General features: G+C 51.6%; 1 protein-coding gene across 1 annotated transcript; it reads left to right on the forward strand.

The window, feature by feature from the left end:
* Window positions 1-16,215: 16,215 nt before the first annotated feature.
* PLPPR3 (phospholipid phosphatase related 3) lies at window positions 16,216-21,272 on the forward strand. Its single transcript, XM_066278084.1, has 7 exons — window positions 16,216-16,571; window positions 18,315-18,500; window positions 18,584-18,725; window positions 18,833-19,028; window positions 19,124-19,181; window positions 19,327-19,500; window positions 19,768-21,272. Exons 1-7 carry the CDS (start codon window positions 16,497-16,499, stop codon window positions 21,109-21,111), a joined length of 2,175 nt encoding a protein of 724 aa, XP_066134181.1. The 5' UTR covers window positions 16,216-16,496; the 3' UTR covers window positions 21,112-21,272.
* The last annotated feature ends 264 nt before the right edge of the window (window positions 21,273-21,536 follow it).

A 21,536-nucleotide genomic window follows, 5' to 3' on the forward strand; every position in this document is an offset into this window, starting at 1 on the left:
GTGGCCTGAGCAAAGGGGACTGTGGCCAGCGTGTCCAGGTGCTAGGGTGTCCACTCATGGGGACAGGAAAGGACCGGTAAAGGTGGTAAGGCTCATAAGAATTCACTGTTCCCTTTAAGGCAGAGTTCTTACCCAGGTGATTGATCCCCCAGGGGACACTGCCTAGGGATATCTGTGGTTGTCAGGACTGGGATGCTCCTGGTACAGAGAGTGTGGGGCCGGGGATAACCCTCAACCCCCCACCATGCCCAGGGTGACTCCCATTGAGATGACCTGCTCTACCCACTTCAGTGTAAACGGTGAAGAAACCCTACTTAATTATTTGGGAAAATTTTGAGTTCACTCTCAGTTCACAGTAGACACCAGAATAAATCCGTATAGTCAGACGGTATAAACCAGGGTGACCCCAGCATTTGTGAGTCACTTCCCCTCTCTATCCCATTCAGGCTATATATTTAAATGTGTGCAGCCTTCCAGGACTTCAGTAGTCAGAGCTCACTGAACTCTGTGTCTCCTGAGGTCAATGAATCCCCTGACCCAAGGGGTTAAAAGGAACGAGGCATTGGCACTCACTACAATGTGGATGAACCTTGAAAACAGGATCCCCATGAGAGAAACCAGACACAAAAAGACAAATACTGTGTGAATCCATTTATAAGAAATGTCCAGAACGGGCACATTCATAGACAGGAAGTGGGTTAGTGGTTGCCAGGGGCTGGGAGAATGACTGCTGATGAGGATGGGGGTTTCTTTTTGGAGTGATGGAGTGTTCTGGAACTAGATAGAGGTCGTGGTTACACAACATTGTAAATGCACTAAATGTCACTGAATTGTTAAATAGGCAAGAAGTGTGGTTTATAGAGTACGTTTCAATAAAGCTTAAACCAAAAAAGAAAAAGAAAAAGACACACACACACACACACACACACCCTGTTAGATAACTCACCCACCAAGGGGGAGCCTCCCTAGAGGGACCCAGGGTTGTCCTCTCCAAGTGCTGTGCTCCAGGCGTGTATCACACCACCGAGGGCTGGGGGACAGGCAGGTAAGTGCAGGAGTGGGGGTTACCTGGAGGCAGAGGGAATGGGGGATGGGAAAGCTCTCAGTTGGGGCAAAAGCTGGGACTGTGAGATCCTGGAAGGGTGTAACAGGAGGAACCGCTCTGGGGCCTCTGGGGGTCCAGCTGGCAGGTAGAGGGGAAGTGGGGGCTGGAAACTGTTGCCTTGGCCCCTTCCCATTCCAACTGTGGGTGGCACAACAGGCAACGGCCGCAGGGGCGGGGACCCAGGTCTATTGAGTCACCAGGACCCGAGCATGGAGAAAAAGAGAGGGAGCAGGAGGCCCAGCCTGTAGTGTCTCTATCTTTTTCCTCTCCTCTCCATAGGAAAGAAAAATACGATTTTCTTGAGTGTGTCAGGGTAGGGATCTCTGAACTGGGAAACTGTGTGCCCTTGGACCCCAACATCCCTTGGGCATCAGTTTCCCCATATGAACAATGAGCAGGCAGTCACTTGACCCCTCTAAGCTCTGGCCATGGCCCCTGGACTGAGCTAGGTTCCTGAGCCTCTAACACCCTCTAAGCCTCAATCTTCCCATTTATGAAGTGAGTTAACAGCAACACAAATAAACTTAGTGGTCGGTCAGTCTGGGTGAGTATTGAGGCTCCTGGGAGCAGCAGGCAGTTTTGGGAGGCACCCACGCTTGAGGCAAGGTGCTGTGGGGTCCCACAGAGCCCCCCCATGCAGCTAGATGCCCCATCTGTACTATCTGTACTGACCAAAGGTTCAAGGCCTTTGTGGGCCTGGCACAGATGCCTATCTACAAGCCTGGAACCCAGGGTGATTTGTGGCACTTTCCACGATTGAGGATTACCTCTAGCAATTTGGATTAGCAACATTAATGCTCACCTAAAATGTAGTGCTGAGGCAGGATTGTAAGAAGCTAGGAAAATTCCTGAGTAAGTAGAATGGAGAAACTGAGACAAGATAATTAAATAAGGCCTAACAATTGGACCAACTTATAAGCAGCCAGTGAATCACAAGATGTTATCTTCCCTAACCAAGGACACTTGAGAACAAGTAGTTTATACCTCTTCTCTCTGACCAAAAAATAAATAGCTTAAATCACCCTGGTCAGAGAGATAGAAGACAGAGATCCAGTTAATGCCATTTGTGCCAGCCAAATCCAAGGATGGATGAAGTCAGGGAAATAAATAACAAAAACCCAATTAGAGCCAGACAGACCCAAGATAAAAGTAAAACAGTAAGGCCAACCAAAGAATAATCCCAGACTTCCCTAGACACCCATTTTGGTGAATCAACATGTTGAAGGGTGCACCTGAAAAGCTGATGAATATTTTGCTCAAACCCTCCCCTAAGAATCTCACCTGCAGAAAAGAGATAAAAAACCCTCAAGACAGAGACGCAGTGCAGCCTGCTCTAGAGCACACCCATGCTCCTTCTTGGAAATAAACTTTTTACTTCCTTCCTCCTAAACTCTAAGGGTCCCCATGAGACTTGCAACCAAGGGAGCAGCAGGCAGTGGTAGCTCTTCTTGGGCTTATCCCCTGACCCTGTCTCCAAGGTCCTCTTTTCTGACTTTCCAGTGAGCTAAAGAGCAGCCTCACCTTCACCCCTTTCCTATAACGTTTCTAGGGAGCTAAAGCAGATAACCACCAAGGCTCTCTCCTGTTGTTTCTTCTACCCTAATTCCTTCCTTTGTTTCACTGTCCCCAGCTTTAAGAAATGTACTCTCAAAATCACCTGGACTTGTGTTGTGACATCCTTCCTGTATGAAGTCAAGAACCCACGCCCTGACCTGTGGTTGTACAGTGAATAAAGCATTGACCTGGAGTGCCAAGGTTGGTGGTTTGAAACCCCAGGCTTGCCCACCAAGGCACATACGAGTGGTAACTACTAGTTGATGCTTTCTGCTCTTCCTCCACCCCTTTCTCTTTCTCTTTCTCCTCTCTCTAAAATCAGTAAATAAAATCTTTAAGATAAAGAAAAAAGCAAATAAAAGAACCCACACACTACCGGCTGGCCTGAGGTAGACCTGTTCCTGGCCTGGTCCCCATCTGATAAAAGTGCAACACTCAAAATGGGCTCCCTCTAGCATAAACAGGTATACTGCTTTAACTTACTGTTAATTTTTATTTATTTATTTTTATTTTTTTTAGCGAGAAAGACAGGAATAGAGAGAGATGAGAAGTATCAACTCATAGTTGTGGCACTTTAGTTGTTCATTGATTGCTTCTCATATTTGCCTTGACCAGGGAGCTCCAGCTGAGCCAGTGACCCCTTGCTCAAGCCAGTGACCTTGGGTTTATGCCAGTGACTTTGGGCTCAAGCCAGGGACCATAGGGTTTCAAACCTGGGTCCTCAGCATCCCATGTCAATGCTTCATCCACTGCGCCACCACCTGGTCAGGCAACTTACTGTCTATTTTTATTTTTATTTTATTTTATTTTTTTCAGAGACAGAGAGAGAGTCAGAGAGAGGGATAGACAGGGACAGACAGGAACGGAGAGATGAGAAGCATCAATCATTAGTTTTTCATTGCGCATTTAGTTGTTCATTGATTGCTTTTTCATATGTGCCTTGACCACAGGCCTTAAGCAGACCAAGTAACCCCTTGCTCGAGCCAGCGACCTTGGGTCCAAGCTGTTGAGCTTTGCTCAAACCAGATGAGCCGGCACTCAAGCAAGCGACCTCGGGATCTCAAACCTGGGTCCTCTATATCCCAGTCTGATGCTCTATCCACTGTGCCACCGCCCAGTCAGGCTTACTGTCCATTTTTAGTTTTTTTGTTTGTTTGATTTTTATGTGCCTTGACCACGGGCCTTCAGCAGACCGAGTAACCCCTTGCTTGAGCCAGCGACGTTGGGCTCAAGCTGGTGAGCTTTTTGCTCAAACCAGATGAGCCCTCGCTCAAGCTGGCGACCTCGGGGTCTTGAACCTGGGTCCTCTGCATCCCAGTCCGACGCTCTATCCACTGCGCCACCACCTGGTTAGGCTTACTGTCCATTTTTAAGTTTAACTTCTACCCTTGCATGGTTCAACTATCTATAAGATGTGTAAAAAGTCCCCCCCAGGAAGATTGGAAGGTCTCATTGCATCCTTGGCTCTGCCATACCTAAGTAAACTGACAGATTCTCTTGGGCTTCTCAGTTCTCTGACCAGCAAATGAGAATGTGTCACTCACACATATGCACACATTGTTCTGCCCTTATGTCATCCATGTCTTAACTGTCCTGTGAAGGCCCCATGGGTCTGTGAACAGATGCCTCCACCTTTTAAAGAGCTGTGTAATATTCCCCAGGTGGGTGAACCAGACTTTGTGTATTTTCTGGTCTCCTCCTGAGGACACTGGGTTGTTTTCAGTCTCTTTTCCTTCTAGACATTGTGACAGAAACTATCTATGTACCCTGTCATCTGCATGATGCAAAGTGACAGATGGGGCAAACTCCCAGGGTGGCACTGCCGCCTCTGATGGCCCAGGTCCACTCCTGCTACTGGTGTCCCAGTTATCCACTCACTGAGGCAGACACCCACAGAGTTATCAAACTCCAGGACTTGCACACATCCCATAGGTTGAAAGAAATGGTATCTTTGAGAAAGTTTGTTCATATTTCTAGTATAATGAATGAAGATGAAGATGTTACCAGATCGTCAAGATTCATTTGTGTCTCTTTGCTATGAACTGCCAACATCCTTTACTCATTTTTTTTTTAAAGATTTTATTTATTTATTATAGAGAAGTGGGGGGAGGAGCAGGAAGCATCAACTCCCATATGTGCCTTGACCAGGCAAGCCCAGGGTTTTGAACCGGCAACCTCAGTATTTTCAGGTTGACGCCTTATCCACTGCGCCACCACAGGTCATTTTTTTTATTTATTCATTTTATTTTAGAGAGGAGAGGGAGAGAGAGAGAGAGAGAGAGGAGAGACAGAGAGAGAGAAGGGGAAGGAGCTGGAAGCATCAACTCCCATATGTGCCTTGACCAGGCAAGCCCAGGGTTTCGAACCGGCGACCTCAGCATTTCCAGGTCGACACTTTATCCACTGCACCACCACAGGTCAGGCTACTCATTTTTTTTTAACTACTAGGTTGTTGTTCCTTTCTTTCTTTTCTTTTTTTTTTTTTTTTGTATTTTTCTGAAGTTGGAAACAGGGAGGCAGTCAGACAGTCTCCTGCATGCGCCCGACTGGGATCCACCCAGCATGCCCACCAGGGGGCGATGCTCTGCCTATCTGGGGCGTTGCTCTGTTGTGACCAGAGCCATTCTAACGCCTGAGGCAGAGGCCATGGAGCCATCCTCAGTACCCAGGCCAACTTTGCTCCAGTGGAGCCTTGGCTGCGGGAAGGGAAGAGAGAAACAGAGAGGAAGGAGAGGGGGAGGGGTGGAGAAGCAGATGGGCGCTTCTCCTGTGTGCCCTGGCTGGGAATCGAACCCAGGACTCCTGCACGCCAGGCCGATGCTCTACCACTGAGCCAACCGGCCAGGGCTTGTTCCTTTCTTTTTTTTAAAAAAAATTTTTTACAGAGACAGAGAGAGAGTCAGAGGGATAGTCAGGGACAGACAGACAGGAATGGAGACAGACGAGAAGCATCAATCATTAGTTTTTCGTTGCGTGTTGCGACTTCTTGGTTGTTCATTGATTGCTTTCTCATATGTGCCTTGACTGCGGGCCTTCAGCAGACTGAGTAACCCCTTGCTGGAGCCAGCGACACTGGGTTCAAGCTGGTGAGTTTTTGCTCAAGCCAGATGAGCCCATGCTCAAGCTGGCGACCTCGGGGTCTCGAACCTGGGTCCTTCAACATCCCAGTCCAACGCTCTATCCACTGCGCCACCGCCTGGTCAGGCGCTTGTTCCTTTCTTATTGATGTTAGGTGCTCTTCATATTAGTCATAATTATATTTTATTATATTTAAATATTCAATATATAGTGATATATAATAAATAATGATGAGTTGTTTAATTTTTTTTTTTTTGTATTTTTCTGAAGTGAGAAGCAGAGGGGTGGGGAGGCACACAGACAGACTTCAGCATGTGCCCTACCGGGATCCACCCGGCATACCCACCAGGGGGCGATGCTCGGCCCCTCTGGAGTGTTGCTCCACTGCAATCGGAGCCATTCTAGCACCTGAGGTGGAGGCCATGGAGCCATCCTCAGCGCCGGGGGCCAACTTTGCTCCAGTGGAGCATTGGCTGCGGGAGGAGAAGAGATAGAGAGAAAGGAGAGGGGGTAGGATAGAGAAGCAGATGGGCGCTTCTCTTGTGTGCCCTGGCTAGGAATTGAACCTGGGACTTCCACACACCGGGCTGACACTCTACTGCTGATCCAACCGGCCAGGGCTAAAATTTTATTTTAATAAAAATTTCAGTTTAATAGATTGTTATATAATTCTATTTGTTAATTTTCATATAATTGTATTTATTATTTAATAGTTATATTTTGCTTTTTCTATATAAGGCACATAAGCCTTCTATGAGTCAAGTGACAAACAGTCTTTGGCCAGTGTCTCATGTGCCTTTTGACTTTGCTGCACAATATATTCCAACCAAAATGAGAGGTGGGTAAGGGGGCCTAGAATCTTACAGGTTTGGGTTCATATCCCACACTTGGCTGTGTGACCTCAGATGAGTCAACCAACCTCTCTGAGCCTCACTGCTCCCTCTGTCAGGTGGAGATAATGACAGCCTCTGATTCTCAAGACTGTGAATTTAGTGAGTGGAGGTCACTCAGAGTGAAGGGCCACTCTGCTAGTCAGTGCTCATTACCTCCTTACCCCAGCCCGACAACCTGGCATAGCAGAGATCAGGTGCAGAGGTAACGGGGATGACTTCTTTATTAGAGTCATAACTGTACAAGCTGGGGTGTGTGGAGGGAGACAGGCCCAGAAGTGGGAGGTCACAGGCCCCTCCATGGGCTCATCTGGGGACTTCTCAGGCCAGTGCCAGTCCAGCCAGGGGATTAGAACAGAATTGATCCAGTCTTGGAAGAGTGCCACACGAACAAAGAAGTTAGGGCCCCTGCCACAGGGCTCCATCGAGAAAGAGGCCATACCGCCTGACCTGTGGTGGTGCAGTGGATAAAGCATCGACCTGGAAATGCTGAGGTCGCCGGTTCAAAACCCTGGGCTTGCCTAGTTAAGGCATATATGGGAGTTGATGCTTTCAGCTCCTCCCTCCTTCTGTCTCTCTCTTTTCTCTCTGTCTCTCTCTCTCTCCCTCTCTCTCTCCTCTCTAAAAATGAATGAATGAATGAATAAATAAATAAATAAAAGAGAAAGAGGCCATACCATGTACCAGGTGTGCCAGACCATTACAGATGAGGGTGCCCCCATAACCTTGGATGGGTGGCAGACCAGTCAGGGCACCAGGAGGCCCATCTCCCCACTCTACTCCCCCTGCAGGACCACTGAGCTGGTGGCTGCCCCCACAACATGAGCCTTTTCCCCTCAATCTCCAAACCTCGTTCCAACCCCATATGTTCTTATGCTGCTAAAATGCTCAAATGTTTGATCATCTAGTTCTACTCAACTACAGGATGCTCGTCCTGAACTTGCTCATTCCCACCATGGGGAACTCATTATCTCTCAAAAGCCCTCCACCAGCCATGGAGAGTCCATGCCAGGTTGTACCCAGCCCATACCTGGTAGAAGTCACCCCAGCAGGTAAGGACATCAGTGCACACACTGTTGGGGTGACATTGGTCCAAGGAGGTCACAGTGATGTTGAGGACCTTTGGTAAACTTGGGAGAGTCCCCTATGCCACTGGATCCTCCAGCCTGCTACCAGCAATCTGGTGTCAGCTTCCACCATGGTGTTCTGCTGTGCCAGTGGTACCAGCACCACATTATTGGTAAGGTTGGCCTCACCCCCCAGCTGGGGAGGGAAATCAAGTCAGGACAGGTAAGAACTGAAGAGTGGAGCTTTATGGGACCCAGCTGGGAGCCAGAGTGGCAGCAAAATGAATTATGGCCTATAAAGTGGTTTGGGTTCAAGTTCTAGCTTAGGCAGTAACCTGCTGTGGGATCCTAGCCAAGTCACTTGACCTCTCTGGGCCTCTGGTTCCTGCACCACAGAAAAAGATTAATCAGTAATTCCAACCACAAAGATGGTTGAGAAGATAAAACAAGGCCTTGAAGGTAAAGGGCTTATTGCCCAGGAAATGCAGATAAAATGAGGTACTGCCCCCACCATCACAACTAGCAAAAAAAATTTTTTAAATCATAATACCCAGTGTTAATAAAGCTATGAAGAAAGGGGAAGACTTTTCTTATTGTTGTTCTGGTTTTACTTTTTTTTTTTTTTTTTTTTGTATTTTTCTGAAGCTGGAAACGGGGAGAGACAGTCAGACAGACTCCCGCATGCGCCCGACCGGGATCCACCCGGCACGCCCACCAGGGGCAACGCTCTGCCCACCAGGGAGCGATGCTCTGCCCCTCCAGGGCGTCGCTCTGCCGCGACCAGAGCCACTCTAGCGCCTGGGGCAGAGGCCAAGGAGCCATCCCCAGCGCCCGGGCCATCTTTGCTCCAATGGAGCCTTGGCTGCGGGAGTGGAAGAGAGAGACAGAGAGGAAGGGGGAGGGGGGTGGAGAAGCAAATGGGTGCTTCTCCTATGTGCCCTGGCCAGGAATCGAACCCAGGTCCCCCGCACGCCAGGCCGACGCTCTACTGCTGAGCCAACCGGCCAGGACCTGGTTTTAGTTTTTTTATTTTTTTAGATTTTTCTTTTTTTACAGAGACAGAGAGTGAGTCAGAGAGAGAGACAGACAGGGACAGACAGACAGGAATGAAGAGAGATGAGAAGCATCAATCATTAGTTTTTCATTGCACGTTGCAACACCTTAGTTGTTCATTGATTGCTTTCTCACAAGTGCCTTGACCGCGGGCCTTCAGCAGACCGAGTAACCCCTTGCTCGAGCCAGCGACCTTGGGTTCAAGTTGGTGGGCTTTTGCTCAACTAGATGAGCCCACACTCAAGCTGGCGACCTCAGGGTCTTGAACCTGGGTCCTCTGCATCCCAGTCCGATGCTCTATCCACTGTGCCACCGCCTGGTCAGGCTATTTTTTAGATTTTTATTTATTCATTTTAGAGAGGAGAGGCAGAGAGAGAGAATGGGGGAGGATCAGAAAGCATCAACTCCCATGTACACCTTGACCAGGCAAGGCCAGGGTTTCAAACCGTCAACCTCAGTGTTCCGGGTTGACACTTTGCCACCACAGGTCAGGCTGCTGCTGTTGTTTTTAGAGAGGGGCAGAGGTTTTTGGGGTTTTTTATTCTGTGAGGGGACGGAAGGCAGAGACAGACTCCTGCATGTGCCCCAACTGGCATCCATCTGGCAAGCCCACTAGGGGGCGATGCTTTGCCCATCTGGGGCATTGCTCCATAGCTGAGCTCTTCTTAGTGCCTGAGGTAGAGGCCATGGAGCCATCCTCAGCACCCGAGTCCAACTTGCTTCAATCAAGCCATGACTGCCGGAGGAGGAGAGAGAGAAGCGAGAGGGGGAGAGGTGAAAAAGCAAATGGGTGCTTCTCTTCTGTGCCCTGACTTGGAATTGAACCGGGACATCCACACGCTGGGCCAAACTGGCCAGGGCCTAGATTGGTTTTAAGAAGTAATTTACGCCTGACCTGTGGTAGTGCAGTGGATAAAGTGTCAACCTGGAGACACTGAGGTTGCCAATTCAAAACCCTGGCTTGCCTGGTCAAGGTACATATGGGGGTTGATGCTTGCTGCTCCTCCCCCTTTTCTCTCTCTCTCTCTCTCTCTCTCTCTCTTTCTCTCTCTTCCCCCCCCCAAATGAATGAATGAATAAATAAATAAATAAATAAATAAGAAAATAAAAAGAAGTAATTTACTTGTTTCCTGTCTAGTCATCTGCAAGGATGGTTTTGAGATCACTGACTCTGGGCAGGTTACAATTACGTATTCCCTCTGTCAGCCCATTTAAATCCAGAAGACTCATAAGACCTCAGCTTCTTTTCTGAGCAGCAGCCCCTTAACTCTCCCTCTCTTCTCCAAAGTTGTGGGGTAGCTGTGGGTGAGATAGTTTGAGGTGAGAGAGCTCACTCTGTATCCACAGGCAGGATGAGGTGCTTCTTTTTTCCTTTTCTTTCTTTTTGTTTTAGTGAGAGAGACAGACAGATTGCTTTCTCACATGTGCCTTGACTGGGGACTCTGGCCGAGCCAGTGACCCCTTGCTCAAGCCAGCGACCTCAATGTTTCAAACCTGGGTCCTCCGCATCCCAGGCCTACCTTCTATTCACTGCACTATCACCTGGTCAGGCACGAGGTGCTTAAGTTGTGTCCCCTCCTTAAGAAGTGGCTATCAGTCAGCCTGGGCATAGGCCCCAATGGCTTTGTCAGTCTGCTGACTGGCAAGGGAATGGGCTGACCCAGGCACTTGCCCTAGGTGGAGTAGCCCAGTGTTTTGTCACAGCCAGAGGCAGCCACGTAAGTTTAGGAACAGAATGTTGCACTGGAAGGGAGATAGGTCCAGGGAGGTCACACTGCCCTTAATCTTCCTCTTAATAGATTAGGGTCTGAATTGTAGCTTGTGAGCCAAGCTCTTAAACCAGGCATCTTGGGCCTGTCCTTTGCCTGTCACAGCCCATCTGTGGGACATGGGGGCAAGCCTTGGGGAGGCCTGCTCAGCCCATTTTCTCTAATAGTACAGAAGCCAGAGGGCTGAGAGGAGCAAGTGCCTGTAACTACAGGAGGAAGTGACTGCAAATGTGGGCATCAGCCTCCAGAGAGAAAAGGTGAGGCCTGGTATTGCCTCCTGTGAGCAGCTCTTGATGACATTGCTAACTCGCCTTACTTTTTCCTCATGTTTCATTACAACCTGTGCCCAGAGCTGTTTCCTGTCTTCACTTTGAGTCTTGAGCTCCTAATGTTTCAAACCGTGGACAAGGATTGGAGGAGTCAGTCTGTTAAAGATGGAAACTGGGCCCTGGCCGGTTGGCTCAGCGGTAGAGCATCGGCCTAGCGTGCGGAGGACCCCGGTTCGATTCCGGCCAGGGCACACAGGAGAAGCGCCCATTTGCTTCTCCACCCCTCCGCCGCGCTTTCCTCTCTGTCTCTCTCTTCCCCTCCCGCAGCCAAGGCTCCATTGGAGCAAAGATGGCCCGGGCGCTGGGGATGGCTCTGTGGCCTCTGCCCCAGGTGCTAGAGTGGCTCTGGTCGCAACATGGCGACGCCCAGGATGGGCAGAGCATCGCCCCCTGGTGGGCAGAGCATCGCCCCTGGTGGGCGTGCCGGGTGGATCCCGGTCGGGCGCATGCGGGAGTCTGTCTGACTGTCTCTCCCTGTTTCCAGCTTCAGAAAAATGAAAAAAAAAAAAAAAAAAAAAAAAAGATGGAAACTGGGGGTTCTATAGACCTCAAGTGATCTGCTCAGGGCTTATTCCAGCGTCTACTGGGCAGTAGACTTGGGTGACAAAGAGGGAGCGAGTGACTGTACTTCATCCCTGTATCCCGGGGGGGAATTGTTAGATAGACCAAGGGCCTTAAGGTCTGGGCCACCCTTACTAAATGCTATTCTTGCCAGATGTTAAAATGTAGTACAGTATTTTGTAGCAGCTGTAAACAGGATAAGCATGACAGGAACCCAACCTGATAAGTGTAGCCAACTGCAAAGAAGAAATCAAGGTGTAATGACTATAATAGCAAATATAAGCAATGACTAAGCCTCTCTTTGGGGACGCAGAGCTTTGGATATGAATCAGCTGTCTCTTTTTCTTGCTGCATGTAAATAAAACTAACTTGTGACAACCATGTCTCATTTTTTTCATAGAGCTCCTCAAGTGGCAAACCCCTTGAGTTTAGTAATAAACTGCTTGCTCTGTGCCTCAGTTTCTCCATCTGAACTGCAGCTGTATAGCTGGCTAACTAGGGGATGCTGTGTAACAGGATGTCTGATTATAGAGGGCCTGGAGCTATGCGGGCCTGAACAGCATGGCCTCACATGTTTGACTTTATGTGTACATACACACACACACAGAGTTTGTAATCCCCAGAATGCCGCCTGCTATCATGAGATGGGGTGGGGGGCTTTCCTGTGGTGCACTATCCCAAGATAGCTGATTCAGAAGGCTGTGTCATGCCTGACCAGGCAGTGGCACAGTGAATAGAGCATCAGACTGGGATGCAGAGGAGGTCACCAGCTTGAGCACAGGCTCATCTGGTTTGAGCAAAAAGCCCACTAGCTTGAACCCAAGGTTGCTGGCTCCAGCAAGGGGTTACTCAGTCTGCTGAAGGCCTGCGGTCAAGGCACATGTGAGAAAGCAATCAATGAACAACTAAGGTGTTGCAACATGCAATGAAAAACTAATGATTGAGCCTGACCTGTGGTGGCGCAGTGGATAAAGCATCGACCTGGAAATGCTGAGGTCGCCGGTTCGAAACCCTGGGCTTGCCTGGTCAAGGCACATATGGGAGTTGATGCTTCCAGCTCCTCCCCCTTCTCTCTCTCTGTCTCCCCTCTCTCTCTCTCTCTCTCTCCACTCTAAAATGAATAAAAAAAAAACAAAAACAAAAACTAATGATTGATGCTTCTCATCTCTGTCCATTCCTGTCTGTCTGTCCCTGTCTATCCTTCTCTCTGACTCACTCTCTGTCTCTGTAAAAAAATAAAAATTAAAAATAAATTAAAAAAAAAAAAGAAGGCTGTGTCAGGTCATCCTCCCAGGCTGTCCTGCCTCCCTAGGCAAAGGTTCTTTATGAGGTGCAGCTTTTCACTTGGCCACATAGCAAGCATCTCAGTGCTTAAGAAACTATGGGATGCCTGACCAGGCTGTTGCACAGTGGATAGAGTGTCAGACTGGGATGCAGAAGACTCAGGTTCTAAACCCCGAGGACACTGGCTTGAGCATGGGCTCACCAGCTTGAGCACAGGTTCGCTGGCTTGAGCATGGGATCATAGACATGATCCCATGGTTGCTGGCTTGAGTCCAAAGGTCTGGCTTGAAGCCCAAGGTCGTTGGCTTGAGCAAGGAGTCACTGGCTCTGCTGGAGCCCCCTGGTCAAGGCACATATGAGAAAGCAATCAATGAACAACTAACGTGCTGCAACGAAGAATTGATGCTTCTCATCTCTCTCCCTTCCTGTCTGTCTGTCCCTATCTGTCCTTCTCTTTGTCTCTGTCACAAAATAAATAAAGAAAGAAAAGAAAAGAAGAAGCCATGGAAACCATGGGGCACTGATGGGATATTATGTAGAATGGTCATATCTAGTAGCCCTTCCCTCTGGAATTACTGCACTTCATCCACCGAAATCACCCCTTTGGCATAGTCATATCCTGCTCAGATCCTACCTGTGCTAGGTCCTAGATAATCAACCTAGCAGCTCAAAATTTGCCCTTGCTGGCATCTTTGTCCTTGCTGACACTTTGTTCCATCTTGCTCATTGAATCCCCACCAGATTGTGACTTTGAGTGGCAAGATTTTGATCTCCTTGACTTTGCCCCTGCTTTTGCCTCATCTCTTATGGTGCATATCTTCCCTTAGAGTAATGCTCTTTATGCACTCCTGTTTTCAGGAACACCAGAACCTACAGGATCCCAAGACTTTCATAAGCTAGGCAGCCAGAGAATTTCCCTCCTCTAACTCAAAGACATACTCAGTCCAAAGTTACAGAAATATGACCCTCATCACTATTCCAATAAGCAGTGAAAAATTTCCAGCAGGGAATTGTTAGATAGGCCAAGGGCCTTAAGGTCTGGGCCACCCTTACTAAATATTATTTTTGCTAAATGTTAAAATGTAGCACAGTATTTTGTAGCAGCTGTAAACAAGATAAGATGACAGGAACCCAACCTGTTAAGTGTAGCCAACTGCAAAGAAGAAATCAAGGTGTAATGACCATAATAGCAAATATAAGCAATTGCTAATAAGCCTCTCTTTGGGGACACAGAGCTTTGGATATGAATCAGCTGTCTCTTTTTCTTGCTGCATGTAAATAAAACTAACTTGTGACAACCATGTCTCATTTTTTTCATAGAGCTCCCTAAGTGGCAAACCCCTTGAGTTTGGTAATAAACTACCTGTTCTGTGCCTCAGTTTCCTCATCTGTACAATGGGGACATGAACAGCCCTCCCTTCCCATAAAGCTGTGATATCAAGTGAGTTAACAGAATTATGAGTCTCAGAGCAGCACCTAAAATGCTCAACCCCTCTTGCCTGTTCTAACCTCTCCCGTGGCTCCCTAGTACACCAGACTCAAGTGCAGGCCCCAGCTAGGCAGTGTGCCACCACTATCGGTCTGTCCCATCTTTACCTCCAGGAATTAGATGGGAAAAAGAATGCCCCCTCCACACCCTTGACCTGATATCCCACTTCCAGAATCCTCTCTGGGACCCTCAAGCTATCAACAAGTTCCTCCAGGGCACCTCTTCATGCTTCTGTCCCCCAGGAGGCGCCCAAGAGTGATTGCCCCATCTTCTCCTCCTCCTCCTGCTTCCCAAGGGCTGGCTGTTTGTAGTCATCTCTAAACACTATGTTCCTCAAGCTGGAAAAACTGAGGCTGGTCAGCAGTAGAGGGTCAGCCAGGTGTGTGGAAGTCCAGGATTCAATTCCTGGTTAGGGCACACAGAAGTGACTGTTTCTCCACCACTCCCCTTTCCGTTTTCTCTCTTGAGCGCGCTTTCTCTCTCTCTCTTTCTCTCTCTCCCCCTTTCCCGCAACCATGGCTCATTCGAGCAAGTTGGCCCCAAGTTGGCCCCGGGTGCTGAGGATGGCACCATGGCCTCACCTCAGGCTCTAAAATGCTAGTTGCCCAGCAACAGAGCAAGGGCCCCAGATGGGCATAGCATGCCCCATTTGGGGGCTTGCCGGGTGGATCCTAGTTGAGGCATATGTGAGAGTCTGTCTCTCTGCCTCCCCACTTCTCACTTAATAAACAAAATAAAACAAAAACTGAGGCCGGTCCACCACAAGGCCTGTGGTGGCAGGCAGGCTTGGTCTGCCTGAAGCATTGAACGGCCTTGGTGGAGTGTGAACAGCTGACCAGGAATAAAGACCAGAGGCAAGCTCAATAATGCAGCCCTTACCCTCAACACTTAAGCACAGGGTTGACTGTCCAGGTTTGTCCTGGTTCCCAGGGGTCTCCCCAGTGACTGTTCAGGGCCAGTTATGTAGTATATGTTAAAGAGATGGTGAACAAATGAACTGAATAATATCCTGCCGTCTGGGGTCTGGTGTCCTTGGTCAGTGACTTTTACGTTCCCCGTGCCTCGGTTTCCCCATTTGTAAATGAGGGCTCAGGCAGTCCCCACCCTACAGGGCTGTGTGTGGTAAGGAGGTAATTAATGACTACAAACAGCAAGAACTATCTAATTTCGCGTCAAAAATTCACCGTGAGGGCCCTACCCACCACCCCAGCATCCCGGGGTACTGGGCCCTGAGCCCTGGCCAGCGGTGGACCTAGTTAGGGGCCTAAACCCGCTCATCTGAGCGTGGATCCGAGGAAGAGCAGGGGCAAAGGTGGGTGGGATGGAAGGAGTCCGGGTTGGGGGGAGGGCAGGCCCTGGCCCCGGTCCCGGCCCAGCTTCTTTGTCTCCCGATCGCTCCGAGCCCAGGGAGCTCGCCATGGAAACGCATGCGGGACAGCGGAGGGCACCAGGGAAGGGGGCTGAGACGCGGGGTGGAGGCGTCGGAGGCAGAGAGAGACCCGGAGAGACGCAGAGATAGCGAGACCCAGGAACCCAGACCCTCGCCTCCGTACCCAGCACCTATGGAACTCCCGAGGCCTATCCCGGGAGGGGAGAAGACCGCAGACCTCGGCCTAGCTCTCCCCCACCTGACACTGGGACCCCTAAGACCCAGAGACGGAGGAGGCGGGCGCCTAGGAGGCGGGGACCGCACCCGGAGGCCTGGCCAGGACACCACCGCGCGCGGCGCCCTCGACGCGCCGAAACAAAGAGCCCCCGCCCTTTGCGCCGCATTTAGGCTGCCGCGGGTGCAGGGTCTCGGGGCCGGGCGGGGTCCCCTCCGCCTCCCCCCGCCCCTCTGCTCTCCCTTCTTATCTCCCCTCCGCCCCCACGTAGGAGGGACCGTGCTTTGTGCTCGGCGCTCAGCCGGCTGCCGCGGCAGCCAGCTCCGCCCTCCAAGCACCCGCGCGCCAGGTGAGGGGCCTAAGAGCCGAGGCCCCGGACCCTTCCATATGCCGGAGGCCCCCACACTGGTGCGGAGACGGCCCCGGACTGAGACCCGTTAACCAGGCCGGCCCCGCCCTCCTTCCCAGACCTCTATTTGGGGTGTGGGTGTGCCAGCAGCCGATTGTTTGGCAGGGCCACAGTGCGCGGGGGAGGCCGCCGAGACACCTTTCTCCCCTGGCCTCAGTTTCCTTGGGCGGTTCTTTCTCATCCTTGCCCACCCCAACCCCGCTGTCGCCGGGTACCGGGTCCCCCGGACTCGGTCTGCACCCCCTCCCCCTTCTCCAGTGCAGCTTTATTTCTTCTAACCACGGCCTGTGGCACCCACGACACCATGATCTCGACCAAGGAGAAGAATAAAAGCCCGAAGGACAGCATGACGCTTCTGCCCTGCTTCTACTTCGTTGAGGTGAGGGGGGGCCTGGCAGAGGCCTTAGTTCTAATCGCCCTGGGGACACCCCATGCTGAGGTACAGGAGCAGCACAGCTCGGGTGGGGGCACAGCTAAGGTACTTGGGGGTGGGGCTGTGCCTGGGAGTGGGGCTGTGCCTGGGGATGGGGATCAGAGAAGTTGGGTTCTGCAGGATGAGAAGTTCAAGGGGCAAAAGGGTGTCCTGGGTTTCCAAACAGCTTGGGTAAATGCAGTGTCTTCCTTTAGCACTTTGGCTCTTAAGCCTGAGGATCTGAGCTCAAATCCCACCTGTGCTGATTGTAGAGGCTGGTACACTTTCCCTAACCTCTGAGATAATAGGCCAGACACATAGTGAAAGCTTAATGAGTGTTTAAAAAAGTAAAAGATAATAAGTGCAGCCACCTAGCACACAGGAAGTGCTGATGATGATGGCACAGGTGACCTTTGTTCATCCCTGGAAGTCCGTCACTGACTTTAGCCTCCATGTAGCCCAACTCTCCCCCACTTGACATGCCAACAGGCACTCAATAAATGCTCGTTGGGCATGAGACCTGCTCCTACAAATTCAACTTTGGCATTTCGCTTCTGAGAGCCCTCAGCTGGGTCCCTCCCTCTGTCCCAGTCCTGACCACAAAGCTGTACCCTCTGCAGGGCTGGATGGATGGCTGAGGCCCCTCTTAAGTAAGGCACCATACAAGGCAGGATTTAAGGTGGGAGCTTCTCGTGCACTTCATCTATGCCTCAGTTTCCCTATCTGTAAAATGGAGGTGGGGGCTTCCCGAGGCAGCCAGCCCCCCTTAGACATTTACATACTCTCTAGCCCCCACAGTGCCACCTTTGTCCCCTGTGGGTGTTTGAGATCTTTGGACCAGGATGGGAGGCATTGAACCACTATGAGGGTTTGCTTCCTCAAAAAGATTGCCAGAATCTGTGCTCAGCAGCTATTTGTGGCTCATGTAAAGGAGTGAATGATCTTCCTCTGGGCACCACACCTGCGATGTGATCAAGAACAGCTCAGCTTTCCCAACTTCAGTCTTACTTTCTGTACCTCATGGGTGTCATAAGCATGCAGGACCATCATGTATGCTGTGTACCCAGCTTGTGTGGGACACATGATAAGGTTGTGCAACGGATACGCCTTGTTGCATGAATCAGTGACTCAATGAATTCATTCATTCGTTCATTCATTCAGCACCTGCCATAGGCTAGATGTCCATGTTCTCAGGGCTGAGTGGCAGGTTGGCACGTAGGGTATGAGGCCTAGAGGAAATAAAGCAGTGCAATGAATAGAGAGATGGGTGGTCAGGGAGGGCCTCTCTGAGGAGGACTAGGGCACCAGAGGCATGTTATGGGCATCATTCCATCTTTAAGAGAAAAAGCCCAGAGACAGGAACATTTGCTATTTCTAAGTTGTTAGATGGCAGGAGTGGCTGGAGGGAAGAAATGAGTGGATGAATGAAGTGGGTGGGTGGATGATGGATGGAAAGAAGGAAGCATGGATGAATAATGGATAAATCACAGATTGATGAATGGATTAATGGGTGCAAGAATGGCTATGGTGGATGGATGGACGATGGGTGCTACACAATTGGATGGGTGGGTCACTGCATGATGGATGATCTGATGATTGCATGAACTGCAGCATGGATAGGTGGATGAGTTGGTGAATCAATGGATGGGACTGAACTCAGGGATGGGTAAGTCAGTAAGTGGGTGTGACTAGCCAGCTGTCTCCCTGCAGCTGCCCATTGTGGCATCCTCCATCGTGTCCCTCTACTTCCTGGAGCTGACTGACCTCTTCAAGCCGGCCAAGGTGGGTTTCCAGTGCTATGACCGCACACTTTCCATGCCCTACGTGGAGACGAATGAGGAGCTCATCCCTCTGCTTATGCTGCTCAGCTTGGCCTTTGCTGCCCCTGCGGCCTCGGTAAGTCTCAGAGTCCAGGGGTCTTGGCCATCCTGTTGGCAACCTGGGGCCAGGATCCAGCTAAGCACCACCCCTGTTGGCAGATCATGGTGGGCGAGGGCATGCTGTACTGTCTGCAGTCTCGGCTCTGGGGCCGCGGAGGTGGCCCAGGTGGGGCTGAAGGCAGCATCAATGCGGGCGGCTGCAACTTTAACTCCTTCCTGCGGCGCACTGTACGCTTTGTGGGTGAGTTGCTGGACAGCACCCCCCCCACACCCTCTCCCTGATCTACTCCCAGAGTGGGTGGGTCTGGCCACTAGCTCCTGCACCAGCCCTGACTTTTTCACCTGCAGGCGTCCATGTGTTCGGCCTGTGTGCCACAGCCCTGGTAACCGATGTCATCCAACTGGCCACGGGCTACCACGCCCCCTTCTTCCTGACTGTCTGCAAGCCCAATTACACGCTGCTGGGCACCTCGTGCGATGCCAACCCCTACATCACACAGGATATCTGCTCTGGCCATGACACCCATGCCATCCTGTCTGCAAGGTGAGCAGGCCCCAACCCCTGTCCCATTCAGTATGGAAATTGAGGCACAGGAGGGGTCTTGGATACAGTGGAGCTCACATGGATGCTTCTTACAGGAAGACCTTCCCATCTCAGCATGCCACACTGTCAGCCTTCGCTGCTGTCTACGTGTCGGTGAGTCTCGGGCTCAGTACCTGCCCACCCTACAGTCCACCCTACCCCAAGCTCCGCCCCGCTCACACTGACCAACCCGCCTTTGTCCCTCCCACCTCTGTCCCAGCTGCCCTGGCCCCAGCCCTGACAGCTGCTTTGTCCCCAGATGTACTTCAACTCCGTCATCTCTGACACGACCAAGCTGCTCAAGCCCAGCCTGGTGTTCGCTTTTGCCATCGCAGCGGGTGTCTGCGGTCTCACCCAGATCACACAGTACCGCAGTCACCCTGTGGACGTCTATGCAGGTTTCCTCATCGGTGCTGGCATCGCCGCCTACCTTGTGAGTGTCTGACGCAGGAGACTGGCGGCTGTTAGGTCTGAGGGGGAAGGCTGGCCACCAAGGGGGTCTGAGGTGTGGAGGCACAGGCCCCAAGGCCTGACGCGCTCACAGTTGCCCTTTGTGCAGTGACCTTAGGTGGTAATTTGCTCTACTAAGAGACTTTCCCTTCAGACTACCCCTCTGGGGGCCCTTACACCAAGCCTCTGCCTAGTGGGGACTCCGATCTCCCACCGTGGGCCTCACAGCCACCCTGTATCTCACCCCCAGGCCTGCCACGCTGTGGGCAACTTCCAGGCCCCACCCACAGAGAAGCCCACAGCCCCAACTCCTGCCAAAGATGCGCTGCGGGCACTGACTCAGCGGGGCCATGACTCCGTGTACCAGCAGAACAAGTCCGTAAGCACCGACGAGCTGGGCCCTCCGGGGCGGCTGGAGGGTGTGCCTGGGCCTGTGGCCCGTGAGAAGGCCTCACTGGGCAGCCTGAAGCGGGCTAGTGTGGATGTAGACCTACTGGCCCCACGCAGCCCCATGGGCAAGGAGAACATGGTGACTTTCAGCCACACACTGCCCCGTGTCAGCACGCCCTCACTTGATGATCCTGCCCGCCGCCACATGACCATCCACGTGCCGCTTGATGCCTCACGCTCTAAGCAGCTCATCAGCGAGTGGAAGCAGAAATCACTGGAAGGCTGTGGCATGGGGCTGCCTGATGAGGCCAGCCTGGGGCACATGCTGGTGCCCACAGAGCCCATGGCAGAGGAGGAAGAAGAGGAGGAGGAGGAGGAGGAGGGGGAGGAAGAGGGCCCAGCTCCACCCTCACTCTACCCCACAGTCCAGGCAAGACCAGGCCTTGGGCCTCGGGTCATTCTCCCACCGAGAGCCGGGCCACAGCCCCTAGTGCACATACCAGAGGAGGGGGCACAGGCAGCAGCTGGCCTTTCCCCCAAGGGCAGTGTGGCTGTGCGGGCCAAGTGGCTCATGATGGCTGAGAAGAGTGGGGCCACTGTGGCTACAGCCTCAACCCAGCCCCGCATGGCCAACCCACCCCGGCTACTGCAGGTGATTGCCATGTCCAAGGCACCAGGTGGACCAGGCTCCAAGGTGGCTGAGACAGCCTTGTCCTCCAGCTCCAGTTCTGACTCCTCACAGTACAGGTCACCATCAGACCGCGACTCAGCCAGCATCATCACCATTGATGCACATGCACCCCACCACCCTGTGGTCCACCTGTCTGCTGGTAATGGGCCCTGGGAGTGGAAAGCTGCTGGCAGTGGGACCAAGGGATCAGAGGGTGAGGGTGGTTATGAGCTAGGGGACATAGCTCATGGCTTTCGTGGTGGGCCTAAGCCACTTGGTGTGTCCCCTGGCTCATCTGTAAGTGATGTGGACCCGGAGGAGCAACGGTTCAGTGCTGTAGCCACAGTCAACCTGACCACAGGGGAGGGGCTGCCCCCACTCAGTGCCGCTGATGGGTCTCTGGGACCAGCCAGCCGGGAATCAACACTGCGGCGCAAAGCAGTTGGCCTGGTGCTGGGTGAGGAGGATTCTTGTGAGTCAGAGGCTGAGAGCTATTACCACAAGATGCAGGCAGCCCGCAGATTTAAGGACTGAAAGCACCTAGGGGCTCTGTAGGCTGGGGTGGGGGGGCAACATTATGAAGGTGCTGGGAAATGAGGGCTGCGCAGAAGTGTTTTGCAACCAGACAATAAAAGGTTGACACTGGAATCCCTGCCGTTGTCATTCTGGCCTGAGGATTCCACCACAAAGGTGACCCAGGGATCGTTTGATGGCGGTACAAGCCCATGAGCAAAATAAGTACAGAGAAAATAACAGGTCCTGTCCAGCATGCCTAAAAAGAGGACTGCCGTGCCTGATTAGATGATGGTGCAATGAATAGCATCAACCTGGGATGCCAAGGACCCAGGTTCAAAACCCTGAGGTCACTGGCTTGAGTGTGGGCTTGCCTGCTTGAGTATAGGATCATAGACATGACCACAGGGTCAGTGGCTCAGCTGAAGCCTCTGGTCAAGGTATGT

Source organism: Saccopteryx bilineata, chromosome 1 (genome assembly GCF_036850765.1).
Source record: "Saccopteryx bilineata isolate mSacBil1 chromosome 1, mSacBil1_pri_phased_curated, whole genome shotgun sequence".
NCBI classification, from domain to species: Eukaryota; Metazoa; Chordata; class Mammalia; order Chiroptera; family Emballonuridae; genus Saccopteryx; species Saccopteryx bilineata.

What these genes read in the sequence shown, in the direction of transcription:
- PLPPR3 (XM_066278084.1), top strand. Translation starts at nt 16,497, where the DNA reads ATGATCTCGACCAAGGAGAAGAATAAAAGCCCGAAGGACAGCATGACG. An exon ending in TTGCTGCCCCTGCGGCCTCG is followed by an intron (nt 18,501 to 18,583) that starts GTAAGTCTCAGA and finishes CCCTGTTGGCAG; the next exon opens with ATCATGGTGGGCGAGGGCAT. An exon ending in GCGCACTGTACGCTTTGTGG is followed by an intron (nt 18,726 to 18,832) that starts GTGAGTTGCTGG and finishes TTTCACCTGCAG; the next exon opens with GCGTCCATGTGTTCGGCCTG.